This window comes from Mirounga angustirostris, unplaced genomic scaffold, assembly GCF_029215605.1.
Source record: "Mirounga angustirostris isolate CCGP_5_RB_7025 unplaced genomic scaffold, mMirAng1.0.hap1 SCAF_14, whole genome shotgun sequence".
Classification (NCBI taxonomy): domain Eukaryota; kingdom Metazoa; phylum Chordata; class Mammalia; order Carnivora; family Phocidae; genus Mirounga; species Mirounga angustirostris.
The window spans coordinates 43,220,462-43,248,204 of record NW_026991722.1 but is presented as its reverse complement, the minus strand read 5'-3'; the positions used below and the strand labels follow the sequence as shown (position 1 = coordinate 43,248,204).

Here is a 27,743-nt window from a genome sequence, read left to right as displayed (position 1 = left end):
ACAATCCCATAGTACTTTACTTAAACACACAAATTACAACATGTAGGATGAGAATTATAAAGACAATTACAGAGACCGAAAACATTCTCAAGGTCATTGGGTTCAGGGTCTTACTTCTGAAGATTACAAAGAAACAATCCAAGAAGAAATCTTTTATTTTGTTCCTAAAACTCTCTAGAGAAAAAGCAGATCTGAAAATTCTCTTATGATTGTCAACCTTTATTTGCAATGTTAACTTCCTAAAGAAATCTAATTTTCAAATGAAGGCTAAGGAAAATCTTGTTTTAAAATATTTGGAACATATGTTATTTGGTAACAACCATTAGAAGTAGGCATGGAATTATGGTTTTTAGAATATTAATACTGCAAGCAACTAAAACCCCCTTTTTTGGTCCATCTATGATTTAAAATGTCTTAAGTGTGATACAGTTATGAGAGAGTTAGTAAAAAGTTAGCAGCTAACACTGTGGTTTGGTTTTCTTTTTTTAAATTTTTTTATTTATTTGACAGAGACAGCGAGAGAGGGAACACAAGCAGGGGGAGTGGGAGAGGGAGAAGCAGACTTCCCGCGGAGCAGGGAGCCAGATGCGGGGCTCGATCCCAGGACCCTGGGACCATGACCTGAGCCGAAGGCAGATGCCTTCAGTCGTTAACTGAGCCACCCAGGCGCCCCTGGTTTTGGTTTTCTTATTAAATTCCACTGACTAGCAATGATTTATAATTGGTTCAGTAAAGATATCATGAATCTACCCTAAGGCATTTGGTTATGTTTAAATAAATTAAAATGCTGCATCAGTATAGATAGAAATTCTGGAACCGAGGTAAAAATTTCAGAAAGCTAAAAAAAAAAATCAGAAAGCTTCATTGCTGGTAGCATCTATAGAATTGTGCAATTAAATCTGTCTTAGAGAGTGATGAAAACATTCATTTACTGTTTCACAAGTAATTAAGGAGAGCCTACTGGGTACCAGATGCTATTTTCAGCTCGGGGTATGTATGAAAGAAGGAAACCAACCTTCACCTGGTGCCCATCATCTGTCAGGAATGTACTAGGTGCTTTCTCAAGTGATAACCTCACACACTCCCAAGCACAAATCCTTCCAAGTGGCTGTTGTTCTATTCCATTGATTACCGCAGGTCAGAGAGGTTAATGATTTGCCCAAGGTCACGGACTCAGGTAAGCAGTGTGGAAGGATAAAACAGAGACCACCAGAGCAAGTGAAATAAAAAAAAAAAAAGCTGTATCTTGTTGCCCCAGGGCCCGTGAAGAAATGCACAGGACCATTTGCTGAGGTGGGAAATGTGAGGGGTTTCCCGTGCCAGAAGAGGAGTTCAGGGTGGTTATGCTAAGTAAGCTAACTAGGCACTGGGGTCTAGAACTCTGGCCTGTGCATAGTTGGTTCAAATGTGCCTCACTGAGTTTTAGTCAGAACTAGAATTCTTCATGTAGGTCTGACACCAGGTGGGCCTGCGTTGGGGGGGGGGGAAGGGCGGGGAGGTGCGCGCGGACGGGACGGGAGGCACTGAAGATTCCTGGTCCTTTATCAGCCTCCACTGAGGAGAAGAGTGAAGGAACAGAGCATCCTGCTTCCCTATCTCCTAGGCAAGGGCTGGTACAAATGGAAAACTTTCCTTTTGTAGCAGCAAAGGCAAGGAATTTCAAATTCCCATATAGATAAATGAAACATTTTTAATGTTTCAAGACTGAGTGACTGAGAGAAGTAAAAAGTACTAACGTGAAAGTAAATGGACCAAATTCTGAAGGGGGAAAAAAAAGTTAACTGGAAAAAAAAGCTGACTGTGGCAGAGCCAAGAAACTCTTCGGACAGACACAAAAAGGAATGGAAGGTGGAAGAGAAGAACATTATCATCTCACCCTCTACAGCTCCTGGCATTAAAATAATTGAATAAAATAGTGATAAGGTGTCAACACATTACCATACAACTGCTGACAAGTCAGTCAGTCAAATACCCTTGCAAGCTTTATGTAAATGACGATACAACGTGATTTTCCTCCACAGCGAAATGCAGTGATGATGGTAACTCTCTACCCAGGCAAAATGATATGGAAGACTAAGTTGATTCTACGGATTATGAAAACCCCCCAAAACAAAAGATTTGCTAAAAGCTTTTCTGGTTTGAATCATAAGCCTAACAGAGATAAAACAACTTGGGGACAGCTAAGGACCTCTATTCTCTGCTTTCATAGACATCGTAATCTCACTAGAGGGCCAGTTTCCCACTTCCCACGAGGGACGCAGCTGGGTCCCCATGAAGAGGAAGCGCATCCATTGTTTCTGCCTCATGTTTTACAGTTAATGTTGCCTCGCCACAGCTTCTTTCAAAATTCTCTCAAAATTCTGTCTTCAGAATTTGGAATGAGCTGAAGTTTCACTCTTTGGTGCAAAATGATGGTTCTGCTGCTGCAGAAACTGGCGTTGTTGAAATTTTATCACCGCTTACTTCCTATTGTAAAATTATGGCATATTCTCTTGGAAAAATGTTGCAAATACTGTTCCATTAGATTTGATTCAACAAATACTTTTCTGGAGAGTCTCTTAGGTTGCCCATAGAGCTCTTAGTCTAGTAGTGTCTTTTAAAAGAATGCGTTCAAAAATGATGAAACCTGATATAACGTGTATATAAACAATTACAAAAATATGGAAGGGGAAGGTGTAAGCTGCTGGAGGAAGAAAGGATGTGGCTGTGCGAGGCCTGTAGGATGGAGCAGAGTAACGGCTTCAGAGAGCTGACGTTGCTCCTGCCACCTGATATTTATTTTTTTATACTGTTTGTCATTTCCCACCCTTTCCATGCAATTCAGTTATGGCCGTATACTTCTTAGCCCGCTCAAGCACGTCTGTCCGGGAGACACAGAGTATACTTTCTAAATACATCTTCAGGCCACGTTCCCACCCCAAGCTCCAACGTCTTCTGACAAAAAGACAAATGTCACCATTCAGACAAGATCAAGGTCATCCTATGTTAGCCTGACCTAGTAGTCTATCTTAGAGGAAACCTAAAAATAGGGAGTCAAGAAATGAGAAGATGTGGTTGGGAATATGGTGACAGAGCATCAGAAATCCTTCTCCACTTTAAGTCACATTGTTTTGGAATTTCCTAAGGAGAACTTTGTTGAAGTTGTTGAAGATAAACATGCATATAAAAGGAGCGTACTATGGCGACTGCAAAAGATAGAGTCTGAAATCAAAATGCCTTGATTCAAATCCCGACTTCACCATATCCAACTGCATGACCTTGGGCAGGTTCCATAAATGTCCTGTGCTAACCTTAAGAGTGTTCAAACTTCAGACAAAACACTAATGAGGGTTCCATATTCTCCAGCCACTCAGGGGGTTAGTTAGCAAAGCTTTTCCGGTGAGGCCCTGAGAGTAAACATTTTAGTATCTTTGGGCCATATAATCTCTGTTATACGGTCTCAACTCTGCTGTTACATTGTAAAAAGAGCTACGGATAACACATGAACAATGGACAAGGTGCATGGTTCTGTTCCAAGATAACTTTATTTATAAAAACAGGCAGTTGGTGGATCTGGCCAGGTGGCAGACCTCTGGCAAATGCCACTTAATATCTTACCTTTTTTTTTTCTCCCTGGCACAGTGTTAACACATAGTTGGCATTCAAAATCTTTATCACTGTTATTACCGGGATATTGATAACTTCCTATTCTTCTAAAACTAAATACAGTAAACTTATGATTAGTCAGGAAGAATGAATATTAAAAATGAATTCCAGAAGATATTTTGTTCCTTCACACAAAGTGACAAGAATAGCAAATAAAGGTCCTGTGCAAATCATGTGCACATTAAAAATACTTCATGCCCTGTGGGGAATGAACGGGCCCTGACCAGTTGAGAATATGCTGCTGGTAACCTACTGATGTGTGTCACCTGGTGGTAAGAGCTTTGGGAACAGCTTGCACGAAGGGAATGACAATGCACTAATCCAATCCCTGGTGAAGCTCTCCTCTTGTGAAATCAGTATTGGTCTTTGAATAACTAACATATACTCGTATTTGCAGGTGGTGTAAGTGGACGAACAACTTGAGAACATAACAGAGTATGCTTCAGCCAACAATAAAATCTCCACAGTTGTGGAATGGTCTCCACAGTTGTGTCCAGATTCAAACATGTCAGTTTGCTTACACAGCAGGAAGATTCTGTAAAATAATTATCTCAGAGAATCAAATATACCATGGTTAAATTATATGATTTCATTCTCTGCTTGAGACAGAGGGCCTGGGTTCGTTGCCCACACCGGGGTTGGATCCTGAGACCGGCAGGAAGTGCATGGAGACAGACCCCGTGGCTCAAGCAAAGATCCCTTGACTCGGGGAAGTGGCTCCTTTGGTCTCAAGGGGCTTTCTTATACCTGTACCCCATCCCTCTGTCTAGGCATCCAGGCTGGATTTAAAATTTAGCTCCTGTCATCCAGATTGTATACTTGGATTTTTTTTTTTTTTTTTGGTAATAACGTGGCTGTTCACATTGCTTCTCCAGATTCTAACTTTATTAATGTCAAAACATGCTCAATTTTGCAAGCCATGTTTAACCGATTAACTGAGTCTTTTTTTTTTTTTTTAAAGATTTTATCCATTTATTTGAGGCAGAGAGAATGAGAGACAGAGAGCATGAGAGGGAGGAGGGTCAGAGGGAGAAGCAGACTCCCCGCCAAGCAGGGAGCCCGATGCGGGACTCGATCCCAGGACTCCAGGATCATGACCTGAGCCGAAGGCAGTCACTTAACCAACTGAGCCACCCAGGCGCCCCCAATTAACTGAGTCTTACTCTCTGCCTGTTCTAAAGCTGGATTACCAGTGGTCTTCTAAGAAACTGGCTAAGCGCCCAGCCTCACTGGTCCTACCAGTATCACCTGCATGCTACAAATCAGCAACACCATATACGACATCCATCATATGACCACCAGCAAGTGCATTAGGAGTTTGGCCTCTCAAGCCACATGGACCTGGGTTTGAACACTGGACTAATAGCAGCATCTATTGCACAGGGTTGTTAGGAAGATGAAAAGAGAAATGCAAACTAAGGGCACAGCACAGAGCCTGACACTGAACAAGTATGTAATGAGTGCTAGCATTTATAACGGTATCATCACTTCCTGAAGACATCAGGGATTTCAAACAATGAAAGTCAAGTTATCTGGGCGTACTAGTTCAATTAACCCTGTAGACAGACTTATAAAAGCTAAGAGGTTTGGGAAGAAGGCCCAAAGCACGAACATTCTGTGAGCACCTCTCAGGCGCGAAATGTCCTAGGTACAGGAATAAAAAATGAGTAGGAGAAATCCCTGCCTTCACGGAGCTTAAGGTCGGGAGCAGGACTAGACACAAAAGCTCAAAACAAAGCAGACATGGAATGCTGTGGGTCACAGAGCAGAGACACTTGATCCAGCTGGGATTCCAAGGGAAGACGTCTTGAGATGAGTCTTGGGGGCTAAACAGAGATGCTGGTGAAGACCATGGACTAAAGCCAGGAAAGTGAAGTCACATGTCAGAGGTACAAGCGTTCAATCCTACTGCAGCTGAACATGCAAAGGGGAGGGGCCATGTGAGGAGAAACTAAATCACCAACCCTCAGAGTTCCCAGTCCTCAAAGCCAAGTCCCAGCTCAGAGGAGCTGTGGGTTCTTACTCCTTCTCAGGCACCTAAATTCCACTGAACGTGCTTCCTGTGCCATGAAGATTCCGGGAATCTCAGCTACAGAAATACTGATACTGATTTCCACAAATCACATAAGAGAACAATTTCATTAAAAAAAAAAAAAGGCAATGGTCACTCATACAGCAATTACATCTGGATCTTTTGGGTTTTGAAATCCTGGGCCACTACCAAGAGCTCCTATCATCACTCCCTTTATCCTGAAATTGCATGTGATTTTTTACATGGGCAAGTGCTGGTCCCTGATCAAGAAGACTTTAGGATCCCAGGGAGCACGGGGAGCATCCTGCAGGTTAGGGAAAGCTGCCCTCCTTGGTTTTTGTGAGCCTTATGTACAGCGTCTCATTTTCATGAGCTGTGAACCTCCTGTACATCCCCTGTGACCCCCACCACCTTCCGGGATATCTGCAGGGGTCACAAAACAATGCACTCTACTGTGGGTGAGTCCTAGGAGGAAACTCTTTTCAAACAACCTCAAAAAAGATTCTCTAAACTCAAATACCTAACAGGGTGGGGCAGAGACTTCCAGCTGGTCACCGAACTCATTTCTTCTTCTTATTAGATACCTAGGGAACAGAGAATGGAAGTCACATGCGCCACGCCCCATAAAAATCTCCCACAAGTTATCCTCCCTGCCCTTTGGTCATTCAGGGATTGCAGGTATGTATGGCTGGGGTGACCCTGGAAGCCACATGGGGTACAGTGGACCTTCCCCCCCCACCCCTAATTCCCGTGACCTGAAATCCAATGACCACGAAGTAAGTGAGAAATGCATTTCAATCAGGCTTATGTCACAGAAATTTTAGTTTGTTACAGCATCTAGCCTATTTTAACTAATTCATCTGGCTAAATATATTTGTGGTGAATCCACTTTCTTTTCCTCTTTTCCTTTAAAAACAAAAACAAAAACAGTACTATAGGAAATTGTTCCATGGTTTCAGAGCACTATGGCATCTTCTCCTTGTAGAAATCTGTTTTTTGTTAATCCAATGTCTAATAATTATTATATAATTTAATCAGAGTCAGCAAAAATAGATTTCTATAAAGGATTGGCTTATAACATAAGTCAATAAAGCTGGCCTGGGATGAAAAGAAGAAAACAAAAACAATTATCAGAACATGTCTGCCCTGCTTCAAGAGAGAAGCCTCTATTTGGTTTGCGATGTTTGCTGTCAAGGCCGAATGCCGGCCATGTTTCTAGATCTTTCAACTTTTTGGATAGGCTTCGGAGATCCAAAATTTACGGGAATTTTTTCAATTTCTACACCTTGCAAGCTAAATAAAAAAGTCCAGACACAACCTCCTTCCCCACCCACAGTTGATGAAATATGACTTTTAAAGTGACAGGGAATCCAGCTTTCAGACGTGCCCCCCAAATCATCAGGGTTGACGTCAGGCACTTCCTCTGAGAGCTCAGAACCGTCTCTGATGCGAAGGAAAAACTCTAGCTCGAGAGCAAGACTCCAAAACTTAAGAAACCAAATGTGGGAATTCAGGTAAGAGTCCTCTCAGTCCTGGAATGTGAAATCTCCTGAGCCCAAGCAGTGCTGGGCCTCTTCTGAAGAAACCGAGAGACAAAAATCTAGCTGATTGTGATGATACACTCAGCAGCAGCTGTGTGGGAAGACAGACCTGGTACCCCGGGGAGAGTAAGGACCAGGAGTCCAAGAGTGAGCAAGACAACACTGACGTGGAACCTTTAATTAGCCACTCACCCTTTCTGTCAAGACCCCCTCTGACCAGCGTCAACTTTAACCTTAGATGAGTTTGTCTGTGGAGAAGAAGCCATGGTCCAAAAGATCCCAGTGTCCACTCACTGTCACCTGGGAAACCTCCCCACGTGGACAGCAACATCCTCTCTCACACATCCAGAGTCCCCCATAGGAGTCCTCCAGCCCCAGACTCGGAATGGGAAATTTTCCAAGTCAGACTTTAAGAGCCGAGGAAGCTGCTGGATGTCCCAGAGTCCATTTCAAGGAAGGGACATCTGATAAATTCAGATGACATTCGGAAAGGCACTGTTTTAATCGCCTGATTGAACCTGAGCTTTGCCAAGGAGGGACAGGATCCTGTAGACACACCACTTTCTTTGGACTCGGATGGACAGGGACTTAATCCCCACATCACTACTTCTTAACAATGTGCTCTGTCTCTGCTGTGTACTGTGGGAGGGTCAAATGAAATAACGTATAGAAAGCACTTACTACAGTGCCTAATTCATAGGGTACCCCAAACAATAGCTTTTGCTATTATTATGAAGAATGAAACTGTATAATGGTAAGTGATTTAGATAGAGGTTGTTTAAAGTGAGCACCAGTGAGTGTTGTAAACATAATACACACTCCATAAATGTTTATTTGATATAAAAGCAATCGTAATTAAGTCTAAGCTTTAAAAAGCAGGAAGCTGGCAGTTTCTGTTTCCTATCCTGGGGCTAAAGGGGTGGTGCCATGAAAAGCGAGCCATCCGCGATATTGTATATTTACCCTGATTTTATTAGTGATGCTAATATGGAGGGAGCTCACTGCAAAGAACATTAAAAGCTACACAGTATCTGCAACAAGCCCCACTGTCCAAAAGTGCACGAATGAACATTTACTAATGAGGGTGATTAAACATGACTTGATAACCACCAAAAAACCTGATGGTACGGCAGTGAAGGAGATAAAGAAGGAACCTCGCCCTCTGAAAAGAGAACAGACATTATACTAAAAGTGTCTGTCCAACAACCAACAGATGTTCCTGTTCAGAAGGCATCTAAGGCTAACTTCAAACATCGAGGGCCCTGACAGTCTAAACCACAGCAAAGTATTGACATGCACTGGCAAAAGTCTACTTATACACAAGACAAAAGATACAGATGTGTTGTTGTTTTTCTTTTCTTAGGCTTCTGAGCTATTCTGTTAAAGAAATTAGCAGCCTGTATCCTGGCACAGAACTAAGACAGCAAGAGATGCTAATCAATGGCGGGGAAGATAAGGACTACCCTTGTAAAGGGCTGCTTTGCTTTGTTTTCTTTCTAATCAGTTAGCTTCATAAGAAGGATACTTTCTCTTGGCAGGAAAAATAAGAATGTTGGCTAAGCCAGCCTAAGGCTGGGTCTTCCAGCCTTCCCAGCACGGCTACCTTTGCCTGTCCCCACAGTCTCTACCTGGCTTTGCCAACGGCCTAAACTACCCTCTGAGGCCTGCCCATCCTTTGAAAAAGTTGGTGATTCTTTGGGATTGTCCAGCTGAGACATCAAGCAGACCACTGCCTGATTATGACAAGCCATGTCTGTCTCGTACGGCACAGTCTCCGTCCCCATCTTGAGGTAACACACATGCTCCATAAAATACTACCTACGTGTAATAAAAATCGACTAAAACTTGTCTAAAATGTAACATGGCAGCAATCCCATTTCTGAAGCCTACTCTTGTAAAGAGATAATATCTTCCCCCTAAAACTAATAAAAGTGTATGATTCATATTCTGTTGCCAAAAAAGGCTTAATGCACACTACAAAGAAATAAATCCTGGGAATAAAAGGCACAGTGTATGGAATATAGCCAGGGGCCTTGTCACAGGGTCCTATGGCGACAGGGGACAGCTACGCTGGTGGTGAGCATAATCTAACATACAGACTTGTTCAATCACTAGGTTGTACACCTGAAACTAATGTAAAATTGTATGTCAACAGGAAGAAAAAAAAAGAAATAGACTTTCTAACAGGGAGTCACATGTAAATTATGGAAAACAGAAACAATGTATTTCACAAAGCTGAACTTCTCAGGAACTGACCATAATTTTAAGATTTAAAGCAGTACCCAAGATCTTGTTTAGAAAATGGAAAAGTGGGGCGCCTGGGTGGCTCAGTCGGTGAAATGTCTGCCTTCAGCTCAGGACATGATCACGGGGTCCTGGGAGTTAGCCCCCAGTCAGAATCCCTGCTCAGCAGGGAGCCCGCTTCTCCCTCTGTCCTCCCCCAACTCACGCGCGCCCGCGCGTGCTCTCTCTCTCTCTCTAATAAAATCTTAAAAAAAGAAAATGGAAAAATATCTGGATTAAATTTACTTAGAAATTAAGAGTATTATATAAAGGGTTTAGTTTTTCTTAAGGAAAAAAAAAAATACATGAGAAATTCCACCAAAAACTTTGATGCAAATCTTGATGAATTCAGTTGGAGAACTGATACCACCAGATAGGAAGACACTGTGAAGTGACAGCAGTGACAACAAGTGGTACTGGCCAAGAGCAGGGCAGCAGAACAAACGCTACAGCGCAGGGTCAGGAGGCCAGTCTGCAGACGCACACACACAGAGCCACCTGCTTCATGACAAGTGGACCCCTGCAGTGCAGTGGAGAAGGGTTATCTTTTTCGTATGCAGTGCTGGACATCAAGGGAGAAAAGAAAAAAGGACTCTGATAAATATCTTATAACAAATGAATAATCCATTAGAGAGAGATCACAGACTTAATGTGATAGGTAAAACAATAAAGCTTTGAGAAGACTCTTTTTTTGTGGGGGGGAGAGAATTCATTACCTCAGAATCGACAATGTTTTCTTAAATAGGACATAAATGTATTAACCCTAATGGAATAAAACTGTTATACTGGGCTTCACTAAAATTAAACACTTTTGCTCATCATAAGACACCATGAAGAGAATAAAAAAGCAAGCTATGGGATGGGGGAAGATACTGACCATATGTTTATGACAAAGAAATGATATCCATAATATAGAAAGACCTCCTACAAATCAATCAGATAAAGGCAGACAGCCCAAGTAGAAATGTGGACAAAAAGGCCGAACAGAAACCTCGCAAAGATATCAAAATGGTAAACGAGTCAGTAGGAACATCCTGATTAAATCATACTGAGATACATACCATCAGAGTGGCTGAAATTCAAAGACTGGAAAAAGCCAAGTGCTAGTGAGGATGCAGGGCTACTGGAATTCTGATGCCCAGCTACGATGAGGGGAGGGGTCAACCGTACAATTACTTTGGAAAACGGACACAGAAATTCAATCCCTATGCACACACCAACAGAAATGCTCCAACACACACACACACACACATACAAGAATGTTCATAGCAGTTTTATTCATAATAATGCAACTGCATGAACTCGGTCCAAGCATAGTAGAATGGATGAATAAAATGTGGCTAATTCCTACAACAGAATACTTTTCAGCAACTATAAAAATGCACTACTTCTGTATATAGCATGGATTAATCTTACAGATGTAAGTCTGAGTAAAGGAAGCCAGACACAAAAAGTACCTACTGTATGATATCCATTTACATAATGAAATCCAAAACCCGGTTAATGCTGTTCTACGTTGATAGAAATAAAAAATACTAGTTACTTTTTGGCAGAGGGCATACTTCCCGGCAGGGGATTCAAGGAAGGCTCCCAGGGTGCTGGAAATGCTCTTGTTGATATGCATGGTGGTTACACTCTTAAACCTTGTAGGAAGCCTTCCGCTTCTGGTTGGGATGTAGAAGGTCATGAGACTGTTATTCACACTCTAATGCAAAGAACAAGCCAGATAAGTTACCAAAATTTTGAAGCCATAACTGAGAACATAACGAGGCTAACTGAATAAAAATAAAGAAGCTAACAAGCTCTAAGAGAAATAAGACCCATAGCTGCTTTTATCTCTGGAGGAGGAGAGAGTGGAAGAAGAAAGGCATCTGTCATTAAGGAGGTCCAGGCCTCCAGTCACGGAATGAATAAGTCATGGGAATAAAAGGCACAGCACAGGGAATATAGTCAATGATACTGTAATAGTGTTGTATGCTGGCAGATGGTAACTACACTTGTGATGAGCGTAGTATAACATAAAGGCTTGTTGAATCATTATGTTGTACACCCGAAACTAATGTAACGTTGTATGTCAACTATACTTCAATAAAAAAGGGAACACTACAGCCAATAAAGAAAATATTTTTAGAAACTACATCTTGACCCAAGAAAAGGCAGAGAGAGCATGAGGACAAGTCACCTAGACTTGCAAGGAAACTTTAGTGGCCACGTGTGGACAAGCCTGATAGATTTGCATCTTGAGGGAGTGCATACCCACCATCAACTCTTTCCCACAACCCTCTACCTCCTCCCTACGGGAGTGCACCAAAAGGCCAAAGACCTGTCATGCTAAGGAGGAAGTCTGGATTTAATAATTTTCAAAGAGCTGGTGCGGGTGTGAAGCCAGAGACAGGACACTCATTAGGACAGTAATGATTCTGATCTAAGTTAAGGCAGTGGCCTTGGTGATGGAGATATGCAAAGGGATTTCATGAACCTACTTTAGGTACAGACAAAGGTAGCATTCCCACACTGCATATTGTATTCTGCTATTATGAGGTAAGTCAGAGTGAATAAAAAGCCCATTATTTAATTTTGTCACAATTTTCTTTTCAATTTTTAAAAAGATTTATGTATTTATTTGAGAGAGAGTGAAAGCACATGTGGTGAGGGCGGGGCAAAGGGAGCAGGAGAGAGAAAGAATCTCAAGCAGACTCCCTGCTGAACTCGGAGCCTGACATGGGGCTTGATCTCAAGACCCTGAGATCATCAGCTGAACCAAAATCAAGAGTCGGATGCCCAACTGACTGAGCCACCTAGGCACCCCAACTTTTTTACAATTTCCTATAATGAGAACTGCAAAAGGAAATCATGACAGAGAATCCAAGATGGACAGAGGCTTTTGATCTAGATGAACATGGCATCAAAGAACCAAGACGCTAACTACCAAAAGATACCATAGGAAAACTAGTACTAAATAAAGAAATTAGACACAGAGGACAATATAGAGAAAGTTACAGCAAAACCTTTCAACTATTGGGGAAGTGGGTAGAAAACAAAACATTTGTGCCTAAGAGCTTATCTGGGGGCAAAAGAAACCTCAGAGGTCAGTAAAAGAAGAAGCTGAATATTTATGAGGATGATTTTAATAAATCTTGCAATAGGTAAGTTTGACTTATTGGATCTCAAGAATCAATCTAAGTGGATAAAGTCAATAAAGGAAGTCAGTCTTTCCTAAAATAACTACAACAATAAAACCTCATTCAGTGCTTTCCCTCAAAGGGATTGGTGGGGAAGAGGGAGAAAGAGGCAAATCAGGTAACACTGAGTGCCCAAGATGTTGAGAACGATCTTGGTTCTTGCCTCTGGGCCTCCAATTCTATGCAGCACCCAGTTATGACGGGTAGCCTTCCAGTTATTACTATTTATACTGAAGCTTCATGGAGTTGGGTTTAGATTTATGCCTAGAAAATTATGCACAATGACATGAAAAATAAAATACTGAAAGTAGAAGATTTATGAGATAATGTGATCAATATACATTTGCTGATCCTGAACATAGCTCAGGAAAGTGAAAGGAGAGATTAATTATGGATTAAGCCAAACATGAATTTTAATATCCAAAGACATTTATAAGCAAGAAACCCTGGGGCATATTTATAGCGCCACTTTAATTAGTCAGTATTCAAAGCAGCTTTACACATGAGTCAAGTTTTCGACATATTTTACAAGCATCTCCTAAATGCGAGAGTTGAGGTACTGTTAACCAAGCATGGAATCTGGAAACAGAAAAGGTGGACCTCAGTTCTGGCTCCGCCAGTTACAAACTCTGAGAACTCATCACACAACTTGCTACAAATGGAACATGGAGAACTCTAATGGGTTGCCACAATGATTTTTTTTTTTAAGATTTTATTTATTTATTTGACAGAGAGAGAGAGACAGCGAGAGAAGGAACACAAGCAGGGGGAGTGGGAGAGGGAGAAGCAGGCTTCCCGCTGAGCAGGGAGCCCAACGTGGGGCTGGATCCCAGGACCCTGGGATCATGACCTGAGCCGAAGGCAGACGCTTCACGACTGAGCCACCCAGGCGTCCCTGCCATAAAGATTAAACCCAAGTGGATGTGAATGTGCTTTGTAAAACAGAAAGTGATATAGGGGCACCTGGGTGGTGCACCTGGTTGGGCATCCGGCTCTTGGTTTAAGTTCAGGTCTGTTCTTAGGGTCATGAGATCGAGTCCCATATTGCATTCAGCTTGGAGTCTATCTGAGATGCTCCCTCTCTCCCTCTCTCTCTGTCCCTCCCCCCACTTGCACTCTTGTGCTCTCTTTCTCTCTAAATAAATACATAAATAAATAAATAAAATCTTAAAAAAAGGAAAAGAAAAAACCACCCCAAAAGTGATATATTATTTCCTCGAATACAGAGGGGACAGAGAAAATATGTTCATGAAAATTTGCTTTTATTCAAGTTAACAATCTTATCACTAATCGTCTACATATATCCTTAAGACAGAGTACATTTGAATTTACCGATAATGTTCCAAGACCCAAGAATTCTGGGGTGCTTTTTGACTACTGCCCTCCCCAAAGTTTGCATTTGTAAGTGGAAATAACATAATTATCAAAGTATCTAAAATATAGTCACCTGTCATGGTGACTTTTTGTAGATTACATTAGTATCTTCCAGGTAATTACAAGAGGTACTATATCAGAGTAGTTAGTTTAGGCTATGACATCAGACAGACCTAGACTCAAACTGTGTCCATCACTTCCTACTTCTTTATGAGAATCCAGTCATCTGCAGCTCTGTTTTCTATCACAAAAGGGGAGGTGCTCATAGTAGAGTATCACAGGTTTCAAAGATTTAAGAATACCAGCATTTATTGCACTCAGCAGAATGTCTGGTATGTGGTACAGACGTGAGCTATGATATCTAAAATTTGCTTTTGAGCACATAAAAGTATTCCACATACTGGTCACCCTCATCCTTGAACACATATGCAGTTCCTCATGTACACAGTGATACAGAAGCTCACGTGATTTTATAGCCCGATGGGAACTTCAACATGTATGAGCCAGGCATCATGAAAGACTCTACGGATACAAAGATGAACTAGATACTGTATCTAATTTCAAATACTTCTCAAGAATTGAAGACTCTTGAGGGCAAATATTTGTTGGCTCTGCCCACTTCCGTATCTTCAGTGATCAAAATAGTGTGTGGAATATTGAACTTGCTTGGTAAATGTTTGTAGAATAAGTTATCTAGTGCTTTTCCTGTATATATAAATCCAGTTGTGGACACTAATTTTACTTATACTTTAGATATCCAATGAAGAAAAACTATAAAGAAAAATATTTTTATTAGCATTATTATAATTGGAACTGGGTTTAAATCCTAGCTCCTTGAAATAATGTTAATGATTTTCTTACAAAATAAATGCAATGACATTTGGCACCTTGAAAAAAAAATCAAGAAACATGCAGTACACCTAGGGAAGAATTCCCCCCCGAGTATTTGATAATGTGACAAACACAGGAAACTCGAGACCATTTCCTTACTTACTGCGTGTATTAACATTTGTCCTGCACCTTGAATTATGTGATCACAAAATTTCATCTTAAAGGTTTAAAATATAGCTCACCTGGTCTTCTTCTCCTCCACCTTCTTCATCGTATTTTAAAATATTATCTCTTACATCATCTTCTGGATCAATTAAAAGTTGCTTGGCCTGGCGTTCTTTATCCCGGCGTTTCATCCATACCACAAACATCAGAACAAGGACTAGGTAGAAAGAGTAAAAAAAAAAAAAAAACAAAAAAACCCACAGTGTCATAATTTTAAAAACATGACCTTTCCAATCACCGCTTTTCACATTAATAACATACTTATCTGGGTCAAGAGCTTCTAAGGCATCTTCCAGTCTGTTACCTCTCTCTGGCCTGCCGTGAAGAGAGAGAAGACCGAGTGGGGCCGGAGCACTGGGCACAGAGCCTGAAACCCTGGGTTCCAGAACCTGGTGCCCTCTGAACTCACTGGCTGAATGCCCATCCTCCATTTTATAATTTACCAGTGGGGACAATAACCATGTCTGTCTCTGACTTTGGCTTGCTGGAGGATAGGACACTCCTAATATAATGGTTTGTAAATTCTAAACCAACAAACAATAGTAAGTCCACTGTTGGTTGTTATGCAACTGCTATTTCACTGAGGTGGGTTGGCTGTTACTATCCTCCCCACATCTGAGGGAACAGCACTCCCCAGGGAAGGTAGGTGCTTGCCAGGACGACTTGAGACTTGAATAGTAAATCGGAATTGGATCAGCAATTGGTCTTGAGGATTTTGGGTTCCCAAAGGCTGGTGTTTTTCTCCTGTGCTCTTCTGCATTCCCTCTCCTATTAAAATGCACGTTTCAGGTAAGAAGCTGACGGGATTTGTTTGAGCACTGAAATAACACAAGGCTTTCCGCTTTACACTTTTGTGCCAGGCCTGGCACCATGAATTTTCCAGAGGGTTGATGTTAAAATCAGCACCAATTCATTTTCCTTCAAAATGCTACAGTCACTCCTTCATGCCCATAATCCATCATATCGAAGTCTTTCTTGATAAGGTTGGCATATATATGCCACGTTTTAGTTCAAATTGAAACATATCCCTAAGTGCACATCTAGGAGCGCATTCTCTCTCAAATCTGAGGATATCAGTTTACAACCTGAAGCAAGAGATTTAATGACTCCTATTTGAGCACATTTTTATTATTGGCCATAAAAGTAAATATCCTCCTTTTAAAGCCAGATACATGATCTCATTTGCCATTGTTCCAGGGCTAAATCTAGCAAGTGGCTTATTAGTATAGCATGAAGGTTTCAAATTATAGTCAAAGCAGTCTCCACACAGGAAGTAAAAAAATGCCCAGGCTTCTACAGTAATTGCTTAGAATAAAGGGACAGAATTCTAAATTACCAGAACACTTGTAAATGGAGAAAACATAAAAGAAATGGCCAACATTTTCAAGAAAGTGATTGGTGCATTGCATGATCGCACAATAAACTAAGTCCTGCTGCTCTTTAACAATGAAACACAGGGCCCAGGCAATTTATCCTTTTAACCTGCATGCTTAGAAGTGGCTCCTACAGGACTTTCCAGTGGTTAATTTCTTGCATTCCATTGAACCAAAGATTGCAAAGTATCTGAAAAAGGAGCAATTCCTTAATCTCGACTTGCTCTAAAGACAATTGATTGAGCTATGCAATCATTCCTATTATCAAATGTGCTGTATGAAGGACAATCTCTCACTATTTTACGTAGCCCTTCAGTAACAAATACCTTGATCCCTGCATGACTGCAGTTAGCTGCTGACGGTGCTTTATACGAGCTAAGGAAGGCAATATACTTATTTTCCTAAATCATCAACTGAGTGCCATAAATTCATACTCAAATCATAAGCTAAGCGCTCGCACTGAGGAGCGTCTAACATTTTTCCGTGGAGAGAGTTTGCTCCAGCTCTCCCAGCCATCAGCATCAGAAAACGGTTGCAACGGGTCGCGGGCGAGGTGTGCTGGCTGGGTTTGCTGCAAGCACGTAAGTGCTTGAAACAGTGCTCAGGGATTTTCTCACTCTGCAGGGGACCTGACCGTCCCATACCGGATTGGCCAGAACGCGTTCAGAGGTCCAAGAAGAGAGTCGTTAAGGTTATATTAAAAGGCAAGAGCAAGAAGTTACTTCGCAAAACGTCTGAGGAGGGAGAAGAACGGAACTCCGAGAGATCATGCCAGTACTTACTGAGCAGGATGATGATGCACAGGAGGATGGCAATAATGGCGCCTGTGCCCAGCCCTGCGCCCACAATTCGATCCACATCCGTGCAGTCCCCGTTGGAGTCGCACTGGCAAACCTTCACACGAAGGATGGACATATTTGATTTGGGGGGATTACCCGAATCTGTGATTATGATCGGAACTTCATAAATCCCAGCTTCAAGAAATTTTATCTTCAAATTAAGCTGAGCAAAATCACCTACACAAAAAAGGAAAAAGTACAGTGGACAGTTAATACATCATACGATACGAAACACGCAGCCTTTTCCAGAACGCATTCACTGCTTAAGAGCATATATCAAGCAATACCACTACGCTGCACTGTGAAGATTTTTTTTTTTTTTTTTTGGCTGTAAAAGTTTTTAGTATCTTATTTAACCTTAAGTAGCTTTTAAAATATATTTAATGAGAAGATTATAAAGCACCCAAAATTAACTTTTCATATCAGGCTTCAAAACCTCTCAACTGCACATTTAGTCAAATAATTAACCTGTTCTTACCATTAAGCCGAGTGATGGTCCAATTTCTCTTAATAGTCGCTGGAGACAAAGGAAGATCAAAAGCAAATGGTCCAGCATTTGGATCGATGTCATAATCAAGTGCTGTGATGTTAATTGAATTGGGGTCTGGAGTTTCGCAAGTCTCTGCCTCTTGAGGTAACACTTGAGGGGCGTTGTCATTAATATCAAGTAAATAGATCTGCAGTGTTCCCGTTCCACTCATAGGGGGGATTCCTTAAAAGGAGAAAAATCACAAACCGATGCTGAACAGTTCTTTCCCATGAGTCTCAATGACGGTGGAATGCTCAAAACTAACCTGCTTGCCCTCATCATTGCATAACCTTGGAAATATCTAGTCGCCACAGCATCTGGCAGACTGTTACTCCAACAAGGCCACTTTTTGCTTCCTTTCTAGGATGACCCTGAGCTGCCACCTTTGGTGTGCCTAGCTGAGCGCTGGGACAATGCATGTCCCTGCAGAGTGCGATTCTGCACCTGCCCTGCCCTTGCTGTCGATTACTCTGGGCCTTGTGCATACCACGCTCCTCTAGCCACTGTGGGGAATACAAGAGAAGCAGAACATGGGGCTCATGGCCTTGTGCACCCTCCTCTTTTGATGGAGAACCAAGACGCATGAAAGAGCATGAGAATGCTTTTAAGGCTCAAAAACAGCTGTGAAATATTCAACCCGTCTACAGACAGATAACACAGACCCACAGACCTCATCTTGGGAAGGAATGCCATGGAGAAGAGAAATAGGATTTACTGATCAACCAACTACCTGCTTGTCCAAGAATTAGGTTGCTCTAAATACATAATTTCATTGGTAATCTTACGAAGTCGACTTAAACAGATGAGGCACCTCAGGCTCTGTACGCTGCTCATGGTCACACGCTCTTGTAAGCGGTGGGGTTGCTACTCAAGATAGGTCTGCCTGACCCCAAACCCATTCTCATTCCACCCTAAAAACTGTCTCTACTACGTTTTGTGATAATTTAGTCTGGTAATTTGGCCTCTTCCATATTATATGTATTTTTAGTACTATTATATATAATGACATAATTATTTTATTTAGTTTAATTACATAATAAACATTATATATAAATAGTATAGAATAGAAACATAAAAAATGTTAAAATAATAAATCTGAGACCCAGAAGTTTAAGTGACCTGCTCAAGAACATGCAGTTAGGAATGTGCCCACATACAGTCCTGAGGAGGAGACAAGGAGAAATCTCTCTGGACCTGTCTTAAGGACACAGACAGTTCTGAGAGCAAGGGGAATAAAAGTCGGGGGGTGAGGTGGCTGTGAACAATATTCTAATAATGAATATAGCACCAAGAGCCCAGTGATAGTCCATAGTTTGAAGAACTTTCACACTCATTATCACATGTAATATTTGACTTTCATAAAAACTTTATAGAATAGGCAAGCCGCAAAAACAACTTATCAATAATGAAACGAAGGCACAAAGAGTATAAGAGCTCACCCCATCATTAAGGAGCAGAACCAGTGCTCCATATCCAGCTTCAATTTGAAGTTAAGTGCATTTGCCAAGTATCACGGCTAACACAGATGTAACCACCCACTTCTCTATCCTATCAAACACTCTTTCAATTAGAAAAAATCCACCTTGGTGAATGACAAATCTGGTTGTAACAACCAACATTCATGCATATAATTTTATAGTTCTTTATTTTATTTATTTTATTTTATTTTGTTATATTAATCACCATACATTACACCATTAGTAGTAACAAAGCAAAATAAATCCATCACCAGGTTTACGTAAGTCATTTTTGTCTTATATAACTAAAGAAAGAAAAAAAGAAAGAAAGAAAAAAAGACGGCTATTTATTAATCTCAATCATTTAGAATCCAGCAGACACCCAGAAAGGAAAAAAAAGGGCCTAGACTGTATGTTCCAAAACTAACACACAAAAGCTTGTGTATTCACTTATCTCACTTTACACATGCAATTAAGAGTCTCCTATCCATGGCGGACTAGAGGTGGAGAATTACAAAGAGAAAAAAATGCTAGAGACAGACCAACTGATGTCAGTAAATAGACTGACCGTAAGAAATATAAAAAGATCGCCTCAAGGCCACTGAGGCACGAGGCTAGACTCGCAGTAAGGCGCAGTCAATGTGTCTCAGGGCAGAAGTCTGCAGAGGTTTGTCATCACAATCTGAGTTTGACACTGAGGGCATGTGGACATTGCGAACATTATAGAGGATAGGGAACATGTGAGAACACCCAGCAGAAATAGAAAATAGACATAGGGGCCTCAGCTTAATAAAGGTCAGTTTTCTAAACAATTGAGTTTGGGAGAAAACCTTGTTTCTCGATGATGCATTCGTGATGAGGCTCTACTCTCTTTAACAACATACACGGTAATACAGTGACCATATTTAATTACGTACCATTGTCAGAAGCAAGGAAAGTAGCATTATATATATTGTTTTTCACGTTTGGTGATTCTCTGTCCAAAACAGCGATTGTTGTTATTTGCCCGTTCACGGGATCTATTTTTAGCCAATTGGCAGGATCAGACAATTTTGTGTATCTACAAAATGAAAGCATTAGTAAATTTAAATTTTTCGATATACTTAAAAAATAACTACACTACACAGAACTACAGTCTTCAAAGAAAATGCCACTGAGTCTATATAAAGTAGATTTCTATGTATCAGTCGGTTTATCAGCTTAAACTCCTTTTTATTCTGGGTGGAGGCTAAGTTTTTCAAGCTCAGATAACCAATAAAGATTGGAAAAAATTTCCTGTTTTGAAAGGTAAAAAGTTGTAGGAGTTCAATATGCCTATTAGTTAGCTATTTATCTATCTTGATATCAACGTATAGAGAAATGCAATAGATATGCATTTATCTGTTAGCAGCAATTCTGAAAGAAGTTAAATTAAATATGAGCTAATTTAAAAAATTATCATCACCAGCAATGGATAATAGTCATGTGGGGTATGCTCTGCCAACAATCTACTCCCTCATCAGGAAGGATAAATTAGATTTTGCTGAGGTTGGAAATCTTTACAGATATGTTTTATAAGTCCTATAACTACTGCACAGGTAAGAGGCAAAAATAATTAGCTCTTATATCTTGTTTTTGGCATGAGTTTTCCTTTTTTCCTGATGTGTGGAGAAGAGATGAATGTTACAGCTCCCGAGCCCTATTTACTCTCAGTGAAAACTTTTTGCAACATTTGATATAAAAGCACTGGCTAAATTATTATGAAATATAAAAAGATAAAAGGGGGCAGAGAAAAAAGAGGCAGGGAACATTTTTTTCCTCAAATAATACATGAGTAGAGCCATTCTTCTATTTCCTATCTGATATACTCATTGATTTATTTCCTGACAGGAAGCTTCATCAAGGAATTAAAAATAATTTTGTAATGAGTCGTTTTGGTTCCAGTTCAAATTTCTCATTCAAAAGGTAGATAAATTTTGTGCACAACACAGAACATGAAGTGAATTTTGAAAAAATGCCACGAGTGGCATTTGATACCTAATATTTTGCTGCATGTATCGATCTGGGTCCTGAGCAGTGAATGTTGTTAACATGGTTCCAGCATGAAGGCCTTCTTCTTGGCGAATGATCTTGGGATTTGGGGCAAAATAAGGGTTTTCATTCACATCAATGACTGTGACAGACACAGTTGCAGTTGACTGAGGTGGGTGCTGGATACCCTTGGCTAATGGCACTTGATTTTCAGCAGCGACAGTGAGGACAAACATCCTGTTTGTTTCAAAGTCAATTGGCTGGGGAAAAAAAAAAAAGAAACCATATTTTTGCAGGAAATAAGAATATTTGTATTCTACAGTTTTCAACTCCATTTCCAAAACATTAATTTTTCATTCTCTGCACCATAGGTTCCTCTCAAATGTCTGGAAAACATGCATTAGCATGGCCAATGATTGAAATATTTATCACAATTGAGCCTGTTTGTCTAAGATGTCTGTAAATCTCAGGTACTTTATTGATTTATGTTAACAAAATAATGTGTATTACTATTGCACTGATTGCATCAGCTACATCTAAAAACTGGATTATTCTTAAGAACAGCATCGTTAACCAAAAATACTAAATAGTCTGAGGTCAAGTGAGAACCCGAATGTCTAGATTATAATCTCAAACGTTGGTATCAAGACCACTCCTCATCCAGGAGACCTTTTATATCTGTGATGAAGTGCAAAAAAACCCCAAGAAACCAAAGCCCCCAAACTATAAAATCCAATTTTTTCATAAAACAAAAACTTAATTCTATTTAAATTTTAAATTTAAATTCTATTTAAAAATAACATTCATAATTTGAAACACATTTTAAAGTACAGACATGTACACACACTTATGAAAAATAATAGTGTTTGTAGGCTTTTTCTTGTTTTTGCTTTTCCCTTACTTAGCAAACCAAAACTCTGGCTGTCTCCCCAAAAGAATTTTAGGTATTCTACTGGTCTGTGAGAACCCCTAATCTAAGAACAACACTTTAGATAGAGGCAATGCACAAATAACCCACAATGTAAATATTAACTTCCAAATTTCCACTGAATCCTACTGTCAACAGAAGAGTTACCAGGAGTCAAGTGATCAGACTGGACTTTCATTTCCACTCTTGATTTCCCCTGATCACCTTCCAGTGGGGGTGCAGATAAACACTACTGTGCCATAAGAATTTGAAAAAAACAAAAGAGCTTGACAAGCTCTCATGCCCTCCTAGATGGTCTAGGAAGGATTAAGAGTGAAGCTAATGAGAAAGCCCCATTATTAGTTTCCTACCCTAGACCACCTCCTCAAAACCTTCAAACACAGAGTTTCTTTTTCTCTCACTCTAAAATCTCCAATTCAACTTCCCTTTCTCAACTATTCTAAACAAGACAGTATAGAAGCCAGAAAGTAGAATTCTTTGAGTGATTTCATTAGCTACATGAAAAGTCCAGGACATAATATTTATTTATGCTACGTGGTATGCGCAAGTCTGTCCTTAAATGCGTATTAAGTGTATCCCTCAGAACGATGCTATGACTTCGATACTGTAATCCTCCCTACTTTCCGCATGAGGACCCTGAGGCTCAGAGAGGTTCCACAACTTGCCGTGCTCACACCACTCCCAAAAGCAGGGCTGGGATTTGAACACAAATGGTCTGGGTCTGGGGTGTGCTTCCTGATCGCTATGTTCTTCCCTATGCAGAGAAATTTCCAACGCCCACTTCCTCCCAGGGGAAATTCCCATTTTACTCACACGCATATGAAATTCTAGGCAACGGACCCCTCAGAGCACCCTCCTAGGCAAGATCCACATTTGGGTTCACTTACAAATCAACTGTTGGGATGTGAGGCAAGGAAACACATCTCTTCACTGGGGGCTCGAAGGAAGAGATGCTCACTTTAAGGAACTTTTACATTATAGCTACATATTTATTATCCGTGAAGTTAACATGCCCTTGCTTCTAGTGCTCAGTGTTTGGTTTGTTCGATTTTTGACAATTAAAACATTGTCTTGAATATAGCATTTAAAAACAGGAATATAAATTCATAACATTTTCAGAATGTAGGCCCTCTTTGTCCCTACTCATCCCCTTTTACTTTTGTGATATTTTCTGGTTTGTTCTCTGAGTCAATACTCAAAAGTCACCTTGAGAATAACAGGTGTGGGGCATCCTTCCTAATAGCTATCAATTGGCGATCAATACTTCAGGGTGTGCCATCTCACGAACACATCTAACTACACGGACAGTCAACACTGTGGAGGGCAGTCCTGTCTTCAGAACGTTAAAATTGTCCAAAATGACTGAAACCCAGTCGTATTCCAGAGACAATGTGAGAACATTTATGTTGGCCCCAACGTAGCCTCAACATAAACTAAACAAAAAACCAAAAAACAAATGTGACTCCCCAAAATATATTAATTCTAGATTTAAAGGTGTCTGAAAGAAAAAAAACAAGACAAAACCCTAAGATACAAAAGGAAACTATGGGTGAGGGAGCATGGACTGGTCAATGCAGGGTGCCTGTCAGAGAGATCAGCGGCCCAAGTGGCACTTACCTTGACTACAGTGACGAGGCCGTCATTGCTGTTCGGGTCTGTCTGAATGGCAAAGCGCCCCGTAGGATCCCCGCCGCTGATCCTGTACGCGGCATTCCAGGCTGGCGTGTGGGGCTGATCCTTATCGGTCACAGTTAGATTCGCTACTATGACATCTACCCTGTTTTCAGGGACTTCACCATAGAACTACAAAAAAAACAAACCTCGGTCAGAGGAGTGACCTGGTGAAAGACAGAGTGTCTTGATGACCACACTGCCCTGATTTTACTGCCCCATTGAATCTTTATTACACACACTAAATGAGGAAATCGGTAATGCAGGTAATCACAGCATTTATGTTTCACTTTAAAAATACTATCGCTTTTCTCAGCAGTCAAAATTTCTTCCAAATGATGTTACAGTTTCATTAATATTAAAATTAGTGTCCATTTGTGAGTATCTGGGTGATTAATGCAGGGTTGGAGAAAAGGACTTGTCTGAGGGAAATAATTTCCTCAAGAAATAATATTTATATTCTCGACAAAGTTGCATAAATCAGTCATGTAATATCCGTTCAATTTCATGCACCTGAAAATACTTATAAATATTCTGTTATAACAGCACCAAGTATTTTTAGGCCATTTCTTCCACGTGGCATATTTTAACAACTTCATCAGTGGACCTGGGAGACTAGGAGAAAACAAATTACTCAGGTGCCTCATTTAAAAGTCCTGGTGACAGAAAACGTCTGAGAGCGTAGCCAATCTACAACGAGGGTAAGCAAGGTCTACCTCTATTTAATGCATTTATTATTCATGACAAAACTCCTCAGTAACGGACCACAGACCTAAGTTTTGTGAGTGACAGTCTGTACTTACCGTCATGGCAGTAAACTCTGGAGGATTGTCATTGACATCTGTCACCGTGATGACAGCAGTAGCTGTGTTTGAAAGACCATATGTGGGATTGCCTTCCATGTCTGTAGCTTGAATTATTAATGTATACTGCTGCACTTTCTAGAAAGACAAAAAGATAACACCTTAGATGAAACTAATTCCTCAAGTAGACACAGCAGTTGTTCTGTAAATAGCTCTTTATTACACACAGAAAGCACAGCATCATTCATTCTGATTAACATTGCTTGAAATTTCCCAAGTGGAGCCGACTTTTAACTTGAGAAGCACAGGTCTGGTTCTTGTCTAGAGAGGTGACGTGTATTTTCACCTCTACTTGTGGAAAAGATCGCATTGTAGATGTGTGAAATTCACAGAGAAGCAGAAACTTCCATCTGGTCTCAACCTTCCCCTTTCTTCTGAACTTCACAACATTGTGATCAAGCATTCAAGTCATTTGGCTTGTGTTTACTTTCTCATATGTTAGTTTCTACCCAGTTTAGAATACTAAAGACAATGAAAAATCTTGGTAGAGTATATATATATGTATACATATATATATACGCATATATACACATATATATACGTTTTCACATATTTCATTTTACAGAGTATGCTTTCTTTTAATATATTCTCATATAAGTTCTATTATAACAAGGTTGATAGAGTATTTTCTCCTACTTTCCATTAGTACATACTATTCACAACTATGTAGGAGAGATATGTTCTTAAGTGAAGTTAAAACCTAATTAGAGGGTTTATGTTTATGTCTTTAGTTGTAACTAAGGAACACAGTGGTACTTAATTGTTGCATACTCAACGGATTGCCATTTTGACCTAACACTCATTGCGCCCACATACCTAGGAGGGACATAGATACATCTGCACGTAGATCGCTATTACCAAATAGGTATCACTGCTTTTAAATTCCAAACTGAAAAATTTTAAAATATTTTATGTATGCCTGTATTTATTTATTTATTAATTTGAGAAGGAGAGAGAGAGAGCAGGGAGAGAGGCAGGGAGGAGGGAGAGGAAGAGGGAGAGAATCTCAAGCAGGCTCTGAGCTGAGCTCAGCCCCTGATGCGGGGCTCGATCTCGTGACCCTGAGATCATGACCTGAGCCTGATGCAGGGCTCGATCTCATGACCCTGAGATCATGACCTGAGCCAAAACCTTCACCAAAATGGTGAAGGACCACCCAGGAGCCCCATCTGAATTGAGTTTTTAAAAGAGGGAGCCAAATTAAGCTGCACTGTATCTAAGAGAATATCTACAGACTGTCTGAGAAGTCTATAGCACTAGCTGATAAATACACTTTATATTATGCTAACCAAAATGATTTTCTAAAGTCATTTGAAATCTCTGTGGAAACTGGCACATATAAAAATATAGATCTTTTTCATAAATGTTAAAACATTCTGAACAACAAAACACTTCTTCATACAAAAATAAACTGTCACTGCAAAGCACAGTTTTCCCTGATTCTAAATATAGCTAACATTATGAATGGCCATTCTTAAGGGATTTCTGGAGCTGGCTGGAACAGACACAAATTGTAGCTTTTGATTTAGTTTGTTAGTGGGAAGGGCAAGGAAGAAGAAATGGGTAGGAGAAAAAGCCAAACCCCACACATCTGATTTGAAGTCTCTGTCCACCCAAATGCCAAACTCTAGCAGTTATTTATTTGTCTTCCTAAAAAAGAAAATACCACTTACTTGAATTATAAAAAAAAAAAAAAAGAAAGAAACAACGGAATAGTGCTAGTTGAGCCCTGTAAATTTTTTCTTAACCCATAACACCTCACCAGCATGCTTACGTAGGCTAAAATATTTCTCAATGATTTCCTTTCCCAATCAAGTGTCATTTCAGCTTAATGTTCTCATGGTTAGTGAGAGAATTTTGTAGGGCACTCAGTTCAACTTCCTAGCTGAAAATCATGAAAATAAAAATTTGTTACGACTTTGAAAGCAATTCTGTTAGTTATTTGCAGAAGCAGATGAACATTTTCAAAAAAAGGAAGAAGTTTTTCTTATTGTTGTTGTTAAAGAAGATAAAAAACCCACACAGATATTGTATGGAAATATGGTTCTTTGTTAATGTCTGCTCTTTAAATTATAATGTCTACTTTAAAATTATATAAGCATAATATATATAATTTTCCACTGAGCTGAAATATTGGGATCAGTAGCTAATACATGACATTTCCTACTACTTCAAGTTAGTCTTAGAATCTTTAAGCTACAAAAGAACATTGTTATTTCTAAAATACAATGTCTCTCCAAATAAAAAAATAAATCCGACTTGGTAAATAATATAATCTCCATTTTCAAATGCTTGGTTGGTAAAATGTTCTTACATTTAGTAAGGAAGACATGACAGCCTGTTTTAGACAACCAAACTATTTAGGGCTTCTTGCCTAATTTAGTCCCTGGGCATCTGGTTCTGAATGACTGACATTCAGATTCCATAAGAATTTGACTTCCCACCGTCAATCCCATATCTGGTCAAGGGGACTTTGCTTAAAAACGTTTCCTTATTTCCTCTTCTAGGTGGGTAAAATCTCAACTCATGTATTTGCTATCAATCCTTCCCTGTGACTCATCCATCTTACTTATCAAAGCAATGTATCACCTTTCATCCACTTACCCTACACCTTGAGCTTTTTGTATCTACTTTCAAATGCCTATTGTGACCCTACACCACTGCCTCTGGTATTTCCCTCAGGCTAGAACGGTGCTTCTCAATGGAGGTAATTTTGCCCCCCCCCCCCCCCAAGGGGACATTTGACCATTCCCGGGACATTTTTGGTTAACACAGTTGGGGGTTGCTACTGACACCTAATGGATGACCACAGAGGCCAGACAGAGATGCTGTTAGGCATCCCACTACACAGGACAGCCCCCCATCAAAAAGATTTATCCAATCCAGTATGTCAACAGTGCCAAGGTTGAGAAACTATGGGCTTCGGGACCCTCCCCTTCACCCTGAGCCTGGCAAAGACA

At 40.3% G+C, this 27,743-nt stretch overlaps 1 protein-coding gene across 1 annotated transcript in view; it reads right to left on the bottom strand.

The window, feature by feature from the left end:
• The window catches only part of CDH2 (cadherin 2), a 209,126-nt gene that overhangs the window by 14,999 nt on the left and 166,384 nt on the right, over positions 1 to 27,743 (bottom strand). Inside the window, exons 8-14 of the mRNA XM_054510335.2 lie at positions 24,724 to 24,861; positions 23,867 to 24,052; positions 21,328 to 21,581; positions 20,229 to 20,371; positions 17,804 to 18,037; positions 17,269 to 17,502; positions 15,131 to 15,270 (exon numbers count right to left, since the gene is read on the bottom strand). Coding sequence (XP_054366310.1) covers positions 15,131 to 15,270; positions 17,269 to 17,502; positions 17,804 to 18,037; positions 20,229 to 20,371; positions 21,328 to 21,581; positions 23,867 to 24,052; positions 24,724 to 24,861 — 1,329 coding nt within the window. The remainder of the gene's footprint in view (positions 1 to 15,130; positions 15,271 to 17,268; positions 17,503 to 17,803; positions 18,038 to 20,228; positions 20,372 to 21,327; positions 21,582 to 23,866; positions 24,053 to 24,723; positions 24,862 to 27,743) is intronic.